The sequence below is a fragment of the Choristoneura fumiferana genome, chromosome 21 (genome assembly GCF_025370935.1).
Source record: "Choristoneura fumiferana chromosome 21, NRCan_CFum_1, whole genome shotgun sequence".
NCBI classification, from domain to species: domain Eukaryota; kingdom Metazoa; phylum Arthropoda; class Insecta; order Lepidoptera; family Tortricidae; genus Choristoneura; species Choristoneura fumiferana.
In genome coordinates this window covers 3,513,463-3,535,399 of record NC_133492.1, presented here as the reverse complement: position 1 = coordinate 3,535,399, position 21,937 = coordinate 3,513,463, and the positions used below count along the sequence as shown (strand labels likewise).

The 21,937-nt window shown below is 37.1% G+C and overlaps 1 protein-coding gene across 1 annotated transcript; it reads left to right on the top strand.

Annotated features, from left to right (window-relative positions):
- The first annotated feature begins 2,676 nt into the window (after positions 1-2,676).
- LOC141439545 (organic cation transporter protein-like) lies at positions 2,677-7,860 on the top strand. Its single transcript, XM_074103835.1, has 6 exons — positions 2,677-3,190; positions 3,411-3,624; positions 4,001-4,256; positions 4,887-5,531; positions 5,821-6,002; positions 7,026-7,860. Exons 1-6 carry the CDS (start codon positions 3,027-3,029, stop codon positions 7,170-7,172), a joined length of 1,608 nt encoding a protein of 535 aa, XP_073959936.1. The 5' UTR covers positions 2,677-3,026; the 3' UTR covers positions 7,173-7,860.
- Positions 7,861-21,937: the final 14,077 nt, after the last annotated feature.

Here is a 21,937-nt window from a genome sequence, read left to right as displayed (position 1 = left end):
TAAGTTCGGTCTAGCCATATTAGAGCGCACGCTAGAAAATAAGCTTTTTCTTTGTTCTTATAATTTTTTATAAAATTTTATACAATAAATATATGAAACTATCGTGAGACTTATTCATTAAATGATATTGTAACGGATAACTCACGTCTTAACTCGAGTTTAGCTCGACATGTTTCGGGCTATTTCGTAGCCCTTCTTCTCAGGAGCACGCGACTCGGCGGCTGCCGCAACACGCACGCATGCGAAGGGCTACGAAATAGCCCGGAACATGTCGAGCTAAACTAGATTTAAGACGTGAGTTATCCGTTACAATATCAATTAATACAATAAATATATTTAGTCAGGGTCGCCGTCATCGAAACCGATGTAGAGGACTTAAGGTATGTATCATGGACGCATACACAAGTTAGCAATGAAAATTTGATAGCCTAGATAGACTCTTGCGGCACAAAATTTGGCCCGTTTTACATACAAAATTACCTATTACTTACATCTACATCTGAGTGAGGGCCCAGTTTTCCCAGAGATAAATAAAAAAAAAAAATTAAAAAAAAAAAACACAAACTGAAATATAGATGCACAGAATAACCAGAAAAATAAGACCAGCGCTGGGTTGTCCAGCGGTGGTGTAGCGGTATAGCACACGGCACGGAATGCCGAGGACCTGGGTTCGATTCCCAGCGCTGGTCTTATTTTTCTGGTTTTTCTGTGCATCTATATTTCAGTTTGTGTTTTCGATATAGGTTTTACGGGATGACCGTAAAAGTAACAAAAAAATTGGAATTGAATTAAGAGTTATGACAGTGGACCTTATGTACTACCAATGTCAAATTTAAATTCAAATGTATTTAAACCGCACGATCGTATCGATTGGGTTCGAAAGGGCTACATCCATATATTAAATTCTCTATCATGTGTTCCGCGAACCATTGAGAATGACCTGCATTAACGAGAACTGACCCGTAATGAGGACTCCATGGAACGGCTTGTGGTGCAGGGGAAAGTCGAGGGCAAAAGATCTCGCGGACGCTCTCCGACACGGTGGACAGACCTCATCAAATCTGTGACGCACTCTAATATAAACGATTGCTCCCACTCTGCCAGACATCGGGCTACTTGGCGACGCGTCGCGAGAGCAGCAGTGGCACAGGAATCGATCGACCAAAGCATGACCACGACCACTCTGTCAAGAGTGAACGACTAAGAAGAAGAAGAACGAGAACTAGATGGGTACGTCTGCTCCACGAGCTGCGCCCGCTGCGCGCGCGACGACGTGCTGCTGCTCGTGCGCGCGGCACGGCGCGCCCCGGTGCTGTAATGATGTATGAAATCTCATTACGATACAGATTTCTACGATACAGCCGTGTTCATAACAGAATGCAATGTCGTAATGCTGGTCATTATATATGGTTTTTGAACGCATAATGGAGGATTTACTATATGGGTGTAGATAATAGTATTATATATGGAGGATTTACTATATTGGGTGTAGATAACGTAAATGAAGGCCTGTACGAGTATTCACTAATTTGGGTAAAACAGTGCAAACAAAGTCATGGGAAGCAACCAGTTATTTATATCGGATCGATCGACTTTTGCAATAAATACAACATAGCTTATCTCTTCATAAATCATTTTTAGGGTTCCGTACCCAAAGGGTGCCAACGGGACCCTATTACTGAGACTCCGCTGTCGGTCTGTCTGTCCGTCTGTCACAGGGCTCTATCTCTTAAGCCTTAAAAGTTAGACACTTGAAATTTTCACAGATTATGTATTACTGTGGCCGCTATAACAACAAATACTAAAAATAAAGTAAAGTTACAAATTAAAGGGGGTCGTTATACAAGAAACGTGTTTTTTTCAGCGTTTTTTGGTTGCTAGACGTTATTAGCCGTTGCTAAGGCGACCGAGTCGCCTAGCAACGACTAGCTATTTCGGTTGAATATTTACCTTTTAAGTTTGCGATTTTAATGATGTTTTATAAAAGCTTCGATAATATAATATAGTGACTATCTGATAGTGTAGTTCATTCGTTTTTGTGCAAAATTAATAAAGCAATTTATGAACCACAAAACTCAATGAAGCCAACTTTGATAACGCGCTCGCCAAATCCACACCGTGTAATCACTATGTTTACCTATTCTATAGCTATTCAGCCTCCGAGAGGGCGACAGCCAAAGATGAGATTTTAAAATTATTTTTTATTCAAAATACTTGCACCTAGTGCTTACATTTTGGTGATATGTTTGTATTAACTTGTAATGTATAGTTATGTTTGTTCGGGTGGAATTAATATTTTAACTTAAAGTTGAAGTGGATATCTTCAACCGATTGAGCTGAAATTTTGCATACATGTATAAATCCGATGACAATGCAATATTATTATGACGTAGAGCTGATCTGATGATGAAGTTAGATGTTGGCCATAGGAACTCTGTAATAAAACGACACGACTGCATCGATTTTGGTCTCATTTGATTCGTCTTGACGACTACCTACTTAGGTAACCAGGGGCAAATAGTACCGCCAGCAAAAAAGCTTGTATTAGAATTAAAAAAAACTATTACGGAACTATTTGTTTTTAAAATATTGTACGGAGGTGCGGAACCCTTCATGCGCGAGTCGCTCGCACTCCCATTTGACCGAATTTTTATTTAACTATCATGTCCATATCGCCACGTTAGCCACTGACGTGGCAATGACTTATCATCAACAACAATAACGCTCATCCTGTAAAAACAACATTATTATGTGTGAAGTGAAGTGCTATGACTTACATTGTTGATAGTTCTTACGGGACAGTTTTAGTATCGCTATTCGCTACTGTTGTCTTCAGTTTTATCCTCAGTAGCATTGGCTACTATTACTACCACAACTAATATTACATATATTACCGCTGTAGTTGTCTTTTATAAACGGTGTTTTAAATTTGTTTCGTGTATATTATATAACTGCAGTGTTAATTGTGTCAATGTGGTAGCAGTGGTGTTTTTTTAAATGGGTTCACGTTAAATGTTTGATTCAAAATGACAAAAGAAGGGCCTCCCATTGAATTAGACGTGATACTAAAGCAGCTTGGAGCTTTTGGAAAATTTAATATAATCAATTATGGGTTAATGCTAATTCCAATTTTTTTGGCGGGAATGTATGGATCTGTATTCGTCTTCGAGGCAACTGATATAAATTACAGGTACCGGTGTTACTATGAGAATAGTAAGAGTGATCCCACAGTTGAAAGAAGTTTTGTAAAAGTAATAATTAATGTTGTGTGTTATGGTTGAATTAAAGCACTTAAATACGTTAAAAGTGAAAATAAGTAGATACTTAATAACAAAACAAAAGAAAACTGAAAATTCTTTAGATCTTTTCAAAAATCAACGGTTACTAACTTAATGAAAAATGTGTTCCAGATGTAAAATAAAAGAATGTGAAGGTCTTAACAACAGCGAATGGCTAGTCAATGCCATTCCGGTTAAAAATGATGAATTGGCAAAGTGTAGTAGATATTCTCTAAAAGATAATGCAAGCAGTGATGAATCGTGCAATGCAGATGCATTTGATAGAACAAATCAATTGAAATGTGATGAGTTAGTGTACAGTGATGAAGATTCAGCTGTCAGAGACGTAAGTAAAAATATGTTTTAATTACTAGTACAAAGCGGCGAAGAAGTCATAATTCACAATAAAAGACTTCACGAATATTACAATACTTGATATATTCTAAATCAAACTAAACAGTAATGTTTCAATAAATATCTTATTCATTAATAACTCAAAACCTGTAACAGCAATATTGTATCAAGAGCCTTTTTAAGTGTCAGATAACAGACCAATCGAAATAATTGTCTCTAGGCTATTGGCAATCCTTATGGTGACAAACAAGACCTAAATTGTTTTCTTTGTTGTCTGCTTCAAGTAGTAATTTAATGTAACTATTATAGAGAAGATATCGGTTAGAGAAATTGAGCATGAATTTGTTTGACATCTTTTTTGGTTTCAGTTCAATCTAGGATGCCAAGATTGGAAGAGAACTTTAATTGGGACTGTTCGAAATTCAGGACTATTTATCTCCTTGCCACTAACTGGAATTATATCTGACAGGTTTGGAAGAAAACGAGCTCTGGTCATGGCTGCTCTTATGAGTGGCATCTTTGGTTTAGCCAGATCATTTTCTGTCAGTTACGTGATGATGCTCATATTGGAGTTCTTTGAATCTGCTTTAGGGGGTGGTATCAATAGCACATCTTTCGTATTGGGTATGTTACCAGGCCATGCATTTTTTTTTATCCGGATACTGAAAACTAATGTATAATCATTTAACTCTTTTTCATGTCATCATGATCCACTTACATAGAGCGTAAGGTTCTTTCTAGAAAAACTACCTCCTTTACATGCCTAAATATAGTATAAATATTTTTAATTCATTATGTGCGAAACACATGTTCAACTGGTGTCTACATTTTTATCAAAAACTTTTACGTTTAAGGGAGGGACAGAATTCTTAGTTCACGATAATACAAGTACATCCATACATCCATAAAAGCTTAGTGGTTTGACTAAGGCCTCTCAAGCAGAGGATCGTGGGTTCAAAACCAGGCTCGCATTCTCCGTTTTTTTTAATTCATGTATGATACAATATTCGAAATTTACCACGGTGAAGAAAAACGTTGCGAGGATAACGTAGGCAGGTGGAGAAACTGACCACCTGGCGGTATACAGCCTAGTCCCTACAGTACACTCGCACCTAAGCAGTTCAATGGTGTATGTGAAGTTCCCAATCCACATTGGACCCGCGTGGGAACTCCGAGCTCTATAAAAAGGCCTGATAATGATGATTGAACGCTTTTTTGTTGGAATAACCATACATTACATTACATTTTTTTCAGCTGTCGAACTAGTCGCACCAAAGGGCCGGGTGCTTGGTACTACCGTACTCAATTTGATATCGACTCTGGGCATGATGTCTCTACCTGCATTCTCTTGGTGGTTCCAAGATTGGAGAAAACTTCTGAGAATCATATATACGCCAGCAATTCTAGTTTTTTCTTACCTTTGGTTGCTCAACGAAAGCGTTAGGTGGCTCCTAAGTAAAGGAAGAAATGTAGAAGCTGCAGAAATACTTCTAAAAGCAGCTAAGATGAACAATGTTGATATAAGTGAAGAGCTTAATCCCCTTTACAAACTTGAAGTTAAAAGCGATACTCAAGAAGTAAAAAAAGAAGAAATCGATGATGACAAAGCAAAAGTGTCAACGTTTAAGCAAGTGATCAGATCAAGAGTGATAAGAACTAGAGTGTGTATGTGTTCATTCCTGTGGATTACATGTACATTTGTTTATTACGGTCTTTCTATAAACTCAGTGTCTCTAGGGGGTAATAAGTACATGAACTTTATGCTGGTATCCTTTATGGATATACCGGGTAGTATTTTGTGTTTGATAGTGTTAGATAGATTTGGGAGAAAGAAGATTTTGTCCATATTTTATATAATGAGTGCTTGCTTGTGTATCTGCCAGTCGTTTGTACCGGAAGGTGAGTAATATACTTTGTTGACTTTCTAACAAAATTATATTTGCCAGTATGTACAGCAAAGTAAATTAACAAGGAGGTGTAAATGAAATGACAGCCGACAAATACTTTGATTGTTATTGTCAATTTACTTTGCTCTTCATTGCTGGCAATTATAATTTTGTTAGAAAGTCAACAAAGTCGGAATTTTAGTTTAGAAAAACGTTACTTTAACCTCCCTTAAAAAAAACCTTGCTGCCAATACTGTATTATAATTTGTCACATATTATAATTACTTACCCTGTCTCCACAGATCCAAAATGGCTGTCTCTCGCCCTTTATCTGTCTGGAAAGCTATGTATTGTCGTAGCCTACAGCTCTCTGTACATCTACGTATCTGAAGTGTTCCCGACCAGCGTCCGTCAGTCTTTGCTGGCGACGTGTTCATCGCTGGGCAGAGTTGGCTCTACTCTAGCCCCGCTTACACCTTTACTGGTGAGTACTAAGTAAAATAAACCCTCTTGTTCTGAGAGGAGGCCTGTGCCCAGCAGTGGGACGTATATAGGCTGGGATGATGATGATGATGATGAACCTTATCAAAACCACAATAAGCATTTTATTTATAAAAAAAAAAAAAATTGTCATGCACACCTAGATTTTCAACACAGTAATACCTAGTTACCTAAGTGCAGTGCAAAATAAAGGAAACTCGACGTCGAGTAAAAAACCGATTTGAAACGACCTAATTAGTGCTCGTGTTAGGTTAAACGTAGTCAAAAGTGGAATGGAACTAACTTCTTTAGTAGGGGCCCGCAGTCCTAACAAAGAACCCTTATATTTATAGAATATTTTCGTCATGTCTGTTCGTCTGCCCTTAAAATATTGCAAACTGTACGACGGGCGTCGCTTATCACCACGTGAGCCTAGTTTTGTGGTACCAGGCATTCAGTTCTTGTCAAACGCGTGACCCGTTGAGTTAGCTAACGCGACTTTATATTGCCATTTCGTTGGGGAATGGACTTCCAATGTGTCGATTACTTGAAATTTTTGTTTATATCGGTAAAAACATTCAAAATATCGAACCTAACCTAACCTATGTACTTTAGATATTTTGACCGTCGACTTTTTAACTTTAGATATATTTATTTTCGATATTCAGATACGTCCTCAACCTAACCAACAAAACCCCGACTTTGTCACTTCACTTAAAAGTTCAATATCTCAAAAACAGCTAAACCGATTTTGATGAGACATGTCTAAGAACCATTGCTGCATCGCTGGAAAACTTGATTACAAATAAAAAACCGCATTAATATCGGTCCACCCGTTAAAGAGCTACGGTGCCACAGACAAACACAGACAGACAGACATAGCGATCAAACTTATAACACCCTTTTTTGCATCGGGGGTTAAAAATAGCACGCCGCACCAAGCCAAGCCGTGCATTTGCGACTTGCGGAGCCCCGTAGATTCTATAACTGGTTTCGACACCTCAGCTACATTTCTTTTTTTTTTCAGGCCTTGTACTCTAACAACCTGCCAGCAATACTTTTCGGCACACTGGCCCTAGTGGCCAGTGGCATGGTCCTCATTCTGCCAGAGACCATCAACATGCCGCTGCCTGACACCATTGAAGCAGCCGAACAGTTGGCAACCAGGAGTTGATGGTTACTTTGCGGAGGTCGACAAAAACCTTTTAGGTACAGACACCAGCACCAATATCTGTCACAACAAAATCTGCAAAATTGTTGTAGGACCAGTAGGACGTGTCAGATATTTTTGCACGCTCCGCCGTGGCAGATATTTATGCAGGTCATGTACCTACACTATTTCTTTGCAACCACGTGTCGTGGTTGATAGCTACGATAAGAATTTTTTTAGAACAGAAGTACCGGTTTTGGCCTCCTTAAGCCCGTTTTTGGCCAGTTGACATTTGCAGTCATTTATAAAAAGTTATAATATTAAAATAATATGTTTAGTGAGTTTTCAAAAGTGTATACTGAAACGAATAAAGTTTATAATGATTTATTAATATAAATTTATTTCAAACGTATATTTAAACAATAAATGGCCATAAACGGTACTTCTGCCCTATATAAAAAGTGACGACAAGCACATCAAGTGCTACTTTTTCAGTGATTGAATTATAAGTAATAAAGTAATTAGGTAAGTGCATTGTTTGATGGAATTTGATTCAATTATAAATTCAAAGAGGAAACACTGCCAGCATCTTCGGGACCTTGCCTAAGGGTGGTACTTTAAGCATTTTGTTTTAGTTTTAGGTTTATTTATTATTATTCTTTTTTAATTTATGTAAGTAGTCAAAGATATAAAAGTAGTAGGTACTTAGTAATATCATACCTTGCAAAAACCAACTAATATATATGTTTTACTAAAAATATAAGCACTCAACCAGACAGTAATTTCGATTTAAAAATGCATACCTGTAGCATGAATAACCACTGTAACTGTATCCAAATTGCAAAAGTGACATCAATAAATACCTTGGCATCATGTTGACAAAGACTTTCGTGGCATACATATTAGAGTATGTTAACAACAGAATCAGCTCACGTTGTTATTCAAAAAGTTACGACATATCACACAAATCACTGTTAAATCACTATACACAGTATTAGCTCAACCTATAATGACTTATTGTATTACTGTCTGGGCGGAGCTACAAAGACTAAGTTCCTGGAGGTAGAGAGAGGTCAAAGATTTAATTAAGGTCATGTACTTTAAACCGTATAGTATTTCGACCAATGAACTTTACAATATTTCGGGACTTCTTTCTGAGAAATTATTTTTTCTGTTAACTGCTCTAAGTACACAATCGTTTGGCATTTAAGCCACAGTTATAACTGGTAGAAGAAAGCACAATTTGTCAGTGTCCACCCTGTAAATCCGTTTTGCTAGAACCCAATTTAGATATTGCAGCACGCCTTTATAATAAAATAATAAAGTTAAAAAACATATTTCTTTAATGCTACCTTGTAAAAAGCTTTAATAAAGTGGTTAAAAACTCTAAGTTATGAAGTTGTTGAAAACTATTATTAAATTAGAACTTTTTAAGCACTAATACATTGTGTAAATTAAAAGCTATCATATCAAGTGCACTATCACATAATTATAAGTACTTACTTATTCACAAACACAGCGCGGCAGCACGCACGCCTAAAATCACCACACACACAAGACTTGGGAGAACAATATACAGACACACAACATACTACTGCTTTCCCTTTTTTTGTTAATTGTTAAGTTATAAAATATTTAGTATGTACAAAATAGTATTAGTTTTATTGTTTTGATTCAATTATAAATTCAAAGAGGAAACACTGCCAGCATCTTCGGGACCTTGTCTAAGGGTGGTACTTTAAGCAATTTGTTTTAGTTTTAGGTTATTATTATATTTTTAATTTAATAAATATTTTCATATTTTAATATCATGTTATTTTGTTACCATTAAATATAAATTAAATAACATCAAAAAAGTTTTATACGTGCAAAAATGCAACTAACATGCAATTAGAGGTTATTTATAGTTATTTAACGAAATGTGACTTGTTAAAATATTGTGATTGTGTTTGAGGGGTGACCTGTCGTTTTGCCGAGTTTAATTACGCAGATTTTCGTTTCGCAGACAACTATTGGCAGATTTTTCTTTTAGCCGAGCGACGTTTGATATAATTTCGTTACGCCTATTATTCGTTTCGCCGAGTAGTCGATAGGAAAAATAGCGATATGCAGATTTACTTTTAGCCGATTGTTCGCTTCGTAATTGTTTCAGTTAACCGAACAACTGTTCGCCGAAACACGATAAGCAGAGTTATCACATTGCATCAAAATGTGTAGTGTAGTTAGGCGACAACGAGCGATAGCGAGGAGGAGTGTTAGGTAGAATTGTGACCAACAGAACCGAACTGCTGGCGTTGTGATTTAGTTTGTTTTGACTTCAATATAAAAAAAACACGAATTCGAAAGCGAAAAGTTGTTCGAGCAAACGTTGAAAATGTGTAGTGATTAATCAGCTAAACGAATATCTGTTAATAGTTGTTCGGCTTACTGACTTACAAGCCAACTGAATAGTCTACTAAAAGTTGAGTTACGAAACGTTAGTCTGCGAAACAATACATCTGCGTACAAATTCATCGGCGTACCATTACTCGGCGAAACGTGGTCTGCCAATCAATAATCTGCGTAAAAATGGTCGGCGAATCATTAGGTAACCGTTTTGAGGGTTAGGTATTATAGTATTACCTATATTGTATGCCAGATCTTGGCAGTTGTAATGAGATACTAGTGTCTTAGGTTTAATATCTTTGCACTTACTCATCCTTGCAATAAATGATTCATTAATTGTACTAAGTATATTGTACTTCTATAAAATTTATGGGGTGTTTTCATGTTATAATCAAAGCATATACGATCGAAATTTGACCAATTTAATTGAAATCCCCACCCCGTCCCTCAACCCCCTGCGCTATGGCAATGCATCATGGAGTTCAACTATTGTTTCGCATTTATGAAAGCGCACCCTATACTTCGTTTTTAATTAACATTAGAAAGAAGGTAGCGATCTTGACGTGTTTTTATTGAAAAACACTTTGCAAAAGAAGTCACAGCAAATATGGTAACAATAAGCAAGGATATATGATCATTTGCATGCTTTTGGTATCATAAATAATAGTTACCGTTTTTTTAAAAACGTTTTTCTACAAAAAGACTCGTCAAGATTGTTTACCCTTTGTCTGATGCTAAAAAAAAACTAAGTATACCTATAACTTTGTGAAACCGCTGTAGAGACGCCTAGTGAAATTTTATAGCAGAAATATTTAAGAGAGTGAGTTATTCCTAAATAATAAATATAATGTAAATTACTTTTATAAAGAACTATAGACACGCAATAACTCATTGCTTATAACGGTGCTAATAATCTACAGAACTGTCTACAGACAGCAGTGTCCTTTTCCTTTGACAATAAAAATGCATAAGATTTTGTCCGTAAAATTTCTCTGTTTGATTTAATTTCTCCAAATTGCAAAAGAAGATTTAGAAATTCGATTGGAAACGAAAATTACTTACAACCAAGTTTCTTGCAGAGCATTTCTCTTGACAATTACTTATTTTAAAAAATGCCCCTCGCAATTTTATTTACAAGATTGACTATGACTATTTAGTCTAGGTACCTACTTATATAAACGAAACTCTTACCTACCTACTCATCAACGAATTTCAACACAAGGTTTTCGATAAACGGTTGCAATTTAAACACCATGCAAAAATTCACCACGATCTCGCACAACTATCGCCACGACATAAATTTTTCTGTTCATTGCACGGTCAAAATGCCTATCAAACAATAGTATATTGGTAACGCACGCAATGATTACAAAATCACCCTCGTCGTCGATATGCATAGACGTGCTCGTTTCTTTACACCGCCTTTGAACAACTACAAAGCAAGCATCTTGATCCCAGGAATTGCTAATCAAGAGTGCCAGACACTTTTATTGGTTCTTTGATGTGCAACGTCTGCGTATAAATTAAATAAATAAAATTATACAGTTTTAAGAGGAGCAGTGCAATAATTTATTGAATCAGGCGTTACTTTGGGGAGGTCCATTATCAATGAACTAAAATAATTTATTTGCTCACCCGCGACCTTATGATAGCTAAGTTTATGCAAGATATGCGTGTTCATGCAGTTCCACCACCTCCACACTGTAAGAACACACATAAATCACATAAACCCATCTATCACCACCACCACAATAAACTGACGCGTTTCGAACTCAACCAGAGCTCATTTACAGAGCAACACAACCGTACACCATACTACCAGATGTTAGACTCATTTTACCAGATGTTAGGGTCTAACATCTGGTAGTATGATGTACGGTTGTGTTGCTCTGAAGATGAGCTCTGGTTGAGTTAGAAACGCGTCAGCGTATTGTGATGGTGGAGGAAATGCATGAACACTCTCTTCTTCTATAAACTTAGCTTAGCTTCTTCTATTAACGTAACTTGCATAAACTAAGCTATCATAAGGTCGCGGGTGGGCAAATAAATTATTTTAGTTCATTGAGCAGTGTAATCTTTTGTTTATCACGTACTTTCTCTAACACATTAATTTCTACGCCTCTAAAACAATACATCATCATTAACATCCTCATATCAGCCATATTCAGTCAGCAGGTCATCCACTGGACCTAGGCTCCCTTCATACCTCCAGTTGCTTCGGTTAGGAAGCTTGCATTCACCGTGAACTTGAACCCGCGGCTTTAACCAGAGGGGCTACTATGATATTCGAAAATCGAAGTTCGTATCGTACCGTCCCTCGAGTACTGCCTTTCCGCAACGTAACGTTTGGCATCCTGTTTCATTTCGCAAACTCTTAAACTGTAAATATTTCATGATTTATTTCAGGGCCATCGTGTAGAACCCCTTAGGTTAGATTAGGTTAGTTTTATAAAAATCCTGAAATATTTACAGTTTCAGAAATATTAAACAGTTGGGAAATGAAAAGTTGCCAACCGCCAAACGTTATTCGCCGAAACATTAGTAAACCCGTCCCTCTCACTCTCGTATTAAATGATAGCGTCAGCGGGACAACAAGATACGAATTACGAATTTTGTACTTCGAAGTGTAGGGCCAGGTCATCCGTTTCTCGTCGGTGAATGTCCTGCGCTACACTTGCTGTGGTCTCCAATCGAGATCTTATGTGCCATAATGGCCATCTGTTGTCCGTACTAAATGGCTGAAGCTGTTCTGTTCTCCGTACTAAAGGCTCTAAGGCTTCATAGGAAAATAGTAAAGAGGTAAGTCGACGTTAAAAAGGAAGGTAGGTACAGCTGAAAGCTTCTTCTGACAAAAAATTAGCTTAGCTGTTGAATGTAAATAATTTGATTTACTTGCTAGTTCCTGTTTAATGCATTGATTCTAACGCCAATTTAAATTTGTATTTGAAATCGGGCTTAAATTTTAATTATTTACGAATAGCATTTTATCCAGGCTTGATTGCAAAATAAGTCCCGAAAAATTATAATGTTTCGGCCCACTTCCGTGTAGGGCCCTAGATCGCCTTTTATGACATTCTCGGGAAGAAATTAATCCTCCCTGCTTTTAAACATGGCACAGCACGAGCTTAGGTAACAAACAACGGGCTTCTGTTTGACCAATATTCTAACATCCTCCAATCACTCAATAAAAAGAGTACTACAAAAATTGAGCAAATAAACAATCCAATAATAATGTTAATCACAATCCTCTGTAACACCACTCCAATTTGACCTTTATTCCGAATTCAAATCCGAGCCAGTAATCTCCTACAGTTGCTGAAAGCCGGGTCCACACCGACCAGACAGGTTCGCCAAAGTCATCAAACAATTAATTAAATCTCATGCTCTTAATCGCAAGCACTCGAGCACTGCTTGCACCAAAGCATTGATAAACCTGGTGAAGTTAATCGAATTAGACTTTACTTTGAAGAACTATCTATATTGCCTACCTTCCTCTGTGAACAGAGTGGAGTCTGTACGGACTTAGCTTAACGTATGTATTTATAGGCTGCAAGGAAGGCTTCAAGCAAAATTATTAAATAAAAAAAAGATGGAGAGACATGCACACGGTTTTTTTTGCGTGATAGAATCTGGAATGTAAAAATTTAGTGAGGAATATCTAAGTGGAAATGACAATGGGTAAGCCACATCTCTCGAAGAACAGATAACCGTTGGAGAGAAAGTATCTCAAGTGACGACCACAAACTGGAAGACGCAGTTTTGGTAGGATCGACATCGTGAAAGTGACGGGATACTAGTATGTTCAAGTACCAAGTTGTCATGCATTCATAGTGGCGATCTAAGTGATCTTTTTTCAAAAGCGGACATCTTCCAACTGACGATGATGTTACTTATATATTTAACGACCGCATAGCTCCTCCTGGCCTCTATTTAGAGCGTATACTGTCAGAGCTTCTATACGTGTGGCCTGTGGGCTAGTTTCAGGCTGAAGACAGATAATACCCTGCGTATTCAGTACAATAACATTTTCAGGATGCCGTTTGGGCTTCCTCAATTCTGCAGCTCTTCTGGAATTGGAGCTTTGAGTGTTTAATATGTATTTAAGTATGTTTATTCTTATTAAGTTTGTTTATATGATTAGCTCAGTTGGTGTCAAGTGTATGATATTTTGTTGAGAATATATATCTCAACATCTCAAATCACCACGGTTAACATAGACCCGGTTAAAGAGAAATGAATGTTGTCGGACAAATAGGTACGACCGACAGCCGGACTAATCAATCACTGTCCGCAAACACACGTTAAAAACAACCAGCCGGATAAAAACAACCGGATTTGCATAAGGTCGCGTTGAGAATCCGAATTGAATTAACAATCGAAATTATTGATGTATTGAGAACTTTTGGTAACATTTTCGTCAGAAATTTCCGCTTTGTACATGATGTGACATAGATGGAAAAGTATGCAAGTTGAAGTGGCAACGGGCGAGCCACATCGCTCGAAGAACAGATAATCGTTTGGGGGAGAACAGTCAAGTGGCTACCTCGAACCGAAAGACGAAGCGTTAGTAAGTCTCTAACTAGGTAGATTGACGACATAGTGAAAGTTGCAGGCCGATGGATGCAAGTGGAGAGTTGTCATTCATTGTGGCGTTCTGAGCACTTTTAAGAAGTTCCATCACCGACACCCAACACTAACAACGTCCGATCGTCCCTTCGAACATTCACCCCGACGCCGACACTTATTTATAACAGGATTCCACGAAGATGAAAGCTTATATTCATCGTCCCGGTTGAAATTTTTATGCTTTTTTATTTCAACCGCTTCACGTACCATTCTTGAGTATTGAGTGGGGTGACAAATAAAAATGAACATGTGCGGTCGAAGGACTCGCGCTGCTAGGCAGACTTGACACCCCACATTTCAGTCTACTCTTGACCACGGCCACTTTAATGTGGTCGAAACGTCGAGATAAATTTTACTCGTGTGTGTTAGCGTGGTAAGTCCCGTTTGTGATATTTTGAAATATGGATTTATCATCGCCATATGATAGTTATAGAAGAGCCTATAAAATCACAAAGAAACAAGAAAAAGCTTTGTTTACCTTATAGTCTTAGCTTATAGTCTCGCTATGCTGGAGGGGAGTTGGGCCTCCGGTCTCCCACTCACCGCACGAAAAAGTGCTGCTATCTGGCCGAAAGACGTCGTGTTCCGCGGTTCAGGGGCACCATGGCGCAGATGACAGCGACGTCGGGGACGGTGACTCAACGGGGTCACGCCGTTTTGTCACCAAATTAGTTTTAAATATTATTGATTATAAATATGTATGTTAGTCTGTAAGGTATTTATTGTATGGGCCAAGTTGCCCGAAATAAATGAATTTATTATTATTATTTCGAGACTTTATCCCTACCCCGTGGGAATATGGGGATAAAAAGTTGCCTATGTGCTATTCCAGAAGTCCAGCTATATACGTACCAAATTTCATGATTCTAAGCCCAGCGTTTGTTATTTCGAGATTTTATCCCTATCCCGTGGGAATATCGGGATAAAAAGTAACCTATGTGTTATTCCAGATGTCCAGCTATATACGTACTTACCAAATTTCATGACTCTAGCGCAGCAGTTATTATTTCGAGATTTTATCCTTATCCCGTGAGATTATTGGGATAAAAATTAGCCTATGTGTTATTTCAGATGTCCAGCTATCCACATACCACATACCAAATTTCATGACCTTTAGCCCAGCTGTTGTTATTTCAAGACTTTATGCCTATCCCGTGAGAATATCGGGATAAAAAGTATCCTTTGTTTTAATCCAGGCTTTAAACTAACTTTTTACCAAATGTCATCCAAATCCGTTAAGCCGTTTCAGCGTGAAGAAGTAACAAACATACTCACTCACTCACTCACAAACTTTCACATTTATAATATTATATACTTAAGTAGGATTAACATCAAACAAAATACAATGCTCAACAATAAGTCGCCGTACTTCTAAATACTCATACGCAAAAGACGCCCGGGCGGGAACGCGTACTTTAGCGTCCATGAACGCGTACTTTAGCGTCCATGATAAAACCTGTTCCAAAATATTCCATTAAGTAAGTCTCATCTCTACTTGTTCGGTATAAAAACAAAAGGCGATCGGCGGGTACGCCGAAATTTGGCCGAATAACAATATATCGTTGAGCAAAACCTGTCCTCTGGGTGCTATCGATCGTTGACCCTGCCAATGCTTGTCCGATACCACCTTGATGGCAAGGCGTGAGCGATAGAGATAAGGATGCCTTCCAGCTCAAAATTTATAACACTGGTCAGTTTTTAGATAAAAATATTGAAAAAGAAAGAAGGTCCCGTAAGCTGCTTCAACTTTGCCCTCTGGCCCCAACCCAACATTGCTTGATTTGATTTAGAGTCGATAACTTAGCACCCGTGTATCGGTTTTTAAACTTTTATCTATACGGGAATTATTATTACGGGGGGGATAAAAGTTTAGAAACCTATACGGGTGCTAACTATAAATCAAATCAGGCAATGTTGGGTTGGGGCAAGAGGGCAAAGTTAAAGCAGTTTACGGTCCTAAAGAAAAAAAAAACAGGCGAGTACACTGAGGGTTGCGTGGAGTCTGCGGTCCCTTGCAATCGTGATAAAAATAAGTTTTTTTTTTTAGGTTTAAGATTCTTTATTCCCATTAAGAATTTAACAATTCACTTACATGAGAACTTAAAGTTATTTAATACATTACTATTTTATGGAATGAGCGAAAAAAGAAAAAACAAAACGAAAAAAAACAGCCGATAACTTCAACATAAACAAGGTAATAATTAGTGAGGTGATTCCGGTTCTGCCAGTACTCCTAGTGGTACTAGTGGTTTAAAATTAGGGTCGTTATGATCGCTTCTTTATCAATCACTGTATATATGTAAAGTACAAGTAACTCACCGAGTTAAGATGATTAGAAGCGACAACACGTTTAGAAAGGACGTAGATGGAGGCTTTCTCCAACTTGCTCGGAAATGTTCTCATTAATGTTGGAAAAATCGATCGGGAAGTCCATCGTTATATGCGTTGATGCGATAATAAATTTAAAAAAAAGTAGCATTACCTCCCGGACATGTCAGGGAAATGATTATTATTGTGCAGGTTTTTTACTTTTAATTCCAAGACCGAAAATTCACCAAACAGCCAGCCAGTTTCATAAATAAATTAATATTTTACGCAATAAATTAGTGTTTTATAGAATTAATTGTTTTATTTCGTAGTTATAATTATTTTAGTATGTGACGAGAAAAATTTGGTTATCAGATATTTGATAATTACTAATTAAATTCACAGATATTGAATTTCATTCATATTTATTTCATCAGATATGCTATTTTATGCTTAACTATCAGTGTAAAACTTATATTATTATAAAACATTGAAATAGTTTTTTTTTCGTGATATTTTTTATGAAATCCGGGAATTCGCCAAATTAATTCGCGGGCGGCCATGACACTCAACGGTATTTTGAGATAGACCCGGGAGCCGGTGCTTCGGTACTTCGCGGGCTTTTCGCGGGACGCCGGGAGCCGGTCGCTTGACACCCGAATGGCTAAGTTTTCTTTTAATTTATTTTGATTACTATATTTTATGTGGAACCAAATATAGGATTCGGACCCAAATCTTTAATATCGAAATTGAGGCGGGAAAGTGAATTTCATTTTTTCAAAGATTTTCTGTCGTTTTATACACCACAAACTCTTAATTCGTAGCGCAGCATCTTTTATCAGTAAGGTTTATTTCTATTAATATTAAAGTGTTAATTTTGTTTAGATTGTAGGTAGATTGTTATATAAACATATTGTGTCGAATAAATTATAATGTTTTCATTTTATTTCCTCGCATATTTGGAGACAAGCAGTATACAGGCCTCGGCAGGAATGTAATTTCGTGGATGAGTGAGTATGGTATACGAATCCACGAAATGACTTTTCTCACCCTCTGCAGTACCTAATAAGTATACTATTGTCTACAGAAGATACCTACAAATTTTTAAATGAGTTTTGAAACAAATACTATGCTAATCAAAATCCGAGTATTTCCAATTGTCTTTTTTTAAGAAGTTAGTATGATTTCCCCGTGATTATCCCCGTGTGGTGTCGGGTTGGAGTTACACCTCTCCATTTCTTCCCTGGATGTCGTAAGAGGCGATAGTATAGTAAGATAGTATAGCGTAGGCGACAGGTCTGCAACCTGTCACTATTGAGCCGTTTTTGTCAAACTTAAAACCTAATATTGCTATTAAAAAGTGGCTCCGAAGCTGGGAATACAGTACCCTTAGTGTAAGTTTTCGGTTTCAAAATACGTTTCGATCGCGTTCGCGTTAAAACCTCAACTTGTATGGAAATACGAACATCGCAAACGTTCCGCTAGAGGCGCTGTTCGTGTTTCCATACCAATTGAGATTTTAATGCGAACGCGATCGAGACGTATTTTGTAACCGAAAACTTACACTAAGGGTACTGGCGTGATATTTGTGTGTGTGTGTGGTATGATGTCACAAAGATAAAGATAAAGATAAAAATATTTATTTGCACAGCACAAGTAATGGAGATTATTCTAAAATAACACTTTTATTTACGTAAATTACTATGTGGAATACTACGAAATATAACTTTCGGGAAACCTTAAATTAAACAAACAAAGAAACACACAAATAAAAAGGCTTACTGTAATTCGTACCAAACTTAAAGAAAAACATATAGTATGTAATGTGGCAAAAAGGTAACTTCAAAAGAAATGTTTTAAAGTCGGGTATTTCAAATAGAATCACACCAAGCGAAGTAAATTTTCCAGAAGTAAAACACATTTTTGAATAAATGCCAAGTGCGAGTCGGACTCGCGCACGAAGAGATCCGTTCCATCTATACAGCATTCATTAGACATTATTAGCAAAAAAACGTCATAAAATCATGCTGGTTGTATATGGGAGCCCTTAAATATTTATTTTATTCTGTTTTTAGTATTTGTTTTTTAGCGGTAAAATTTTCATAGTTATCCATAGGTACTTAATATTATAAATGCGAAAGTGTGTGTGTTTGTGTATTTGTATGTTTGTCCGTCTTTCACGTCTAAACGGAGCGACGGATCGACGTGATTTTTGGCGCAGAGATAGTTTGTGGGCCAGAGAGTGACATAGGCTTCTTTTTATCCGGAAAAATAAAGAGTTCCCGAGGGAACAGCGCGCGATAATCGAATTCTACGCGGGTGAAGCCGCGGGCAAAAGCTAGTAGGTACATAATCTGTGAAAATTTCAACTGTCTAACTATCACGGTTCATGAGATACAGCCTGGTTTCAGACGGACAGACGGGCGGACAGCGAAGTCTTAGTAATAGGGTTTCCGTTTTTACCCTTTGGGTACGGAACCCTAAAACATAAAATCGTAAAAATCAATTTAGGACAGATATTACTTATGAGGTTTCTGTAATACCCGATTCGATCAATGTCAATAGTTACCGATCCATTATTAGTTTATAGACAAACTTACATTGATCTTTGTACGACTTCTTTGACATTCAAACACTTACGTTAGAGCCCCACCACACGACGACTTTTACGGTGATGCAAATGCGCGTAGAGCATGCGATTGTCGCGTTTGACATTCAACTTAAAAGTATCGACGGAATGATGGATAGCGAAGTGAATCTGTAAAGCAGTCTTTATTAGTCAATAAAGACTGCTTTATAGAGCCCTCCCAGTTCTGTTCATGATCTAGGTAGGGTGACTGGGAGAGCTCGACATACCCTAAAAAAATATTTGAAGTCGAATAAATACATTGCATAAAAGATACATGCAAAAAATACTTAATATTTGGTAAGTAGGGGCGCTTTAAATCAAAAACAGCTAGGGGTCTAAGATACCATCAACAAATCATGATCCCTGGTGGAAGCTTTTAATAGTCAAAATCTCACTATAATTTCCTTGTCAAATGTATGATATGGCAACATGACATTAGTTGTAGCGCAAAGGTTCCATCCTGGGTCATGTAACAATTTGTTCGACTGTACCTTTGCTATCATCATGGGTTCTTAAATTTCGGGTGTACCGCCTTAGGGATCGTAGCGTGATTCCAGAGGGACGTGCCCTTAGTAAGTTTTCGGTACAAAATACGTGTCGATCGCGTTCGCGTTAAAATCTCAATTTGTATGGAAACACGAGCATCGCAAACGTTCCGCTAGAGGCGCTGTTCGTGTTTGCATACAAATTGAGATTTTAACGCGAACGCGATCGAGACGTATTTTGTAACCGAAAACTTACACTAAGGGCACTGGGGCATAAAGAAATGTTTTTCAAACAGGCAAAGTGACCCCTTGTATTATGCAATTAATTGTAAGCGCATTATTATGAAAGGCTAGCCTGTTACCCGTGACTCCGTCCGCGTAGAGTTCGGTTTTCACTATCACGCGGAAACTACTATTTTCCGGAATAAAAACTATCCAATGTCGTTCGCAGTGACGCAAACTATCTGTATACCGAATTTCATTTAAATCGTATCAGCAGTTTAGACATGATGAAGTAACAAACAAACAAACGAACAAAAACTTTCGCATTTATAATATAAGTGGGAGGGATCGGTACTAAACCCGGGTTTTTTTAATGAACTAAAACAATTACTTTGCCCACCCGCGACCTTATGACAGCTACGTTCATGCAAGAAATGCGAAAGAAATGTGAAGAAATTAGTTTTTGACAGAGTTCCGTATCTGAAGGGTAACAAGCACCCTATTGATGTGGCTACACGGTCTGTCCGTCTGTCCTCGGGCTGTATCTCAAGAAGTGTAATAGATAGACAGCTGTTTATCACAAATGTTTTGATATATCTACATATTTGTACAGAACCCTCTGCGCTCGTGCGCAACTCGCACTTGGCCGGTCTGATTATGATACGGGACGTTAAATAAAATTGCGATTTTTTTTTAAAGTCGACGTGTGTACACTTCTTTTAACGAGACGGATATATTTTTTTTATAATGAAATGTTATAAACACGTTAAAAATAAACTAAAACTCTTTATCATTAACCGCTTTGACCCTAATAAGATAAAACCTCTGATACATGTAAGAGATACGAGGTTATGACTCAGTTCTACAGTCTGTCTTTACTCAATGGTAGACTATACTAAAACTAATAGGTATTATAACAGCAAATGTATTTTGTGTTTGTTGGTTACGCTTTTACGCCTAAAATACTTAATCGATTGTGATAAAAAATTATATGGAGAAAGTGTCAGACCCTGAAAAGGACATAGAATATTTTTATCTCGGAAGGTTGTACTTTCCGCGGGCACGCGATAAAATGAATTTTTCGCAAGCAGAGTCGCGTGCAACGTTAGTTGACTAAAGGTAGCGAGCGACTTTAGTAACAAGTGAAGCTAACAAAAAAACCGTGTTAAATTCAACAAATGAAAATGAAACTACAAAACTGTTTACATTTTGGCAAGTTCAGTTGGCTACTACTTCACTTGATTATCATGGGTCAAAATACCTTGAATGTGCATTGATTACCGACACGCCTTGGTTCAGTCAGCCATATATTATTAATATTTGCATTTGTCTAATTCCAAGCCGACGAAAAATTTAGATTTACTCAACGCTAGCCGTTACCCGTGACTCCGTCTGCATAGAATTCGTTTATTGCTATCCCTCGGGAACTATGCAATTTTCCGAGATAAAAACTATTATGTCCTGCCTCAGGACTCAAACTATTATATAACATAATATACCTACTAATTTTACTTTGATTTTTTATTTTTTATTTATCTAATCAAATACACTCATCAAAAGTGCCTAGGGGTAGGTATTTTTTCCTTGACAGTTTTGAACACTTCAATATAGGCATCTTACATAGATCTATCCAGTCATCTATTCTTCATTGATTGCGGTGATTGCTTCCCATCTGGTGATTTGTATGCTCGTTTGCCTCTTCTTATACAAAAAAAAACCTTTTCATAAGATATTTTGTGATATTGTTGAGAAGTTGGGACTTTGTCACTATTTTTTATATCTTTTTATAAGACTATATACAAAAATAAGTTAATTTCCATAAAGCTTTTCATTAGTGTGCTATTTATAAAACATTGGTTAGTTGAATAACCGACGTGATTTACATACCAACGAGGAAAATATCCATAATTATGTTATTTTTGCACCTACATTTATTTATTACACCGAAACTAAAAATTCATAGCAAAAACAATATTTATATTGTATGTAAGAATGAATCTCTCTAGAATGGATGTACAATTTAACAACTACAAATTAAATAGCATGAAACACATGAAATTAATAGTTAAAAAATAAGACAAAAGAAGTAACCTAAGATACATTAACTAAATATACGTACATTGTACTATAAATAA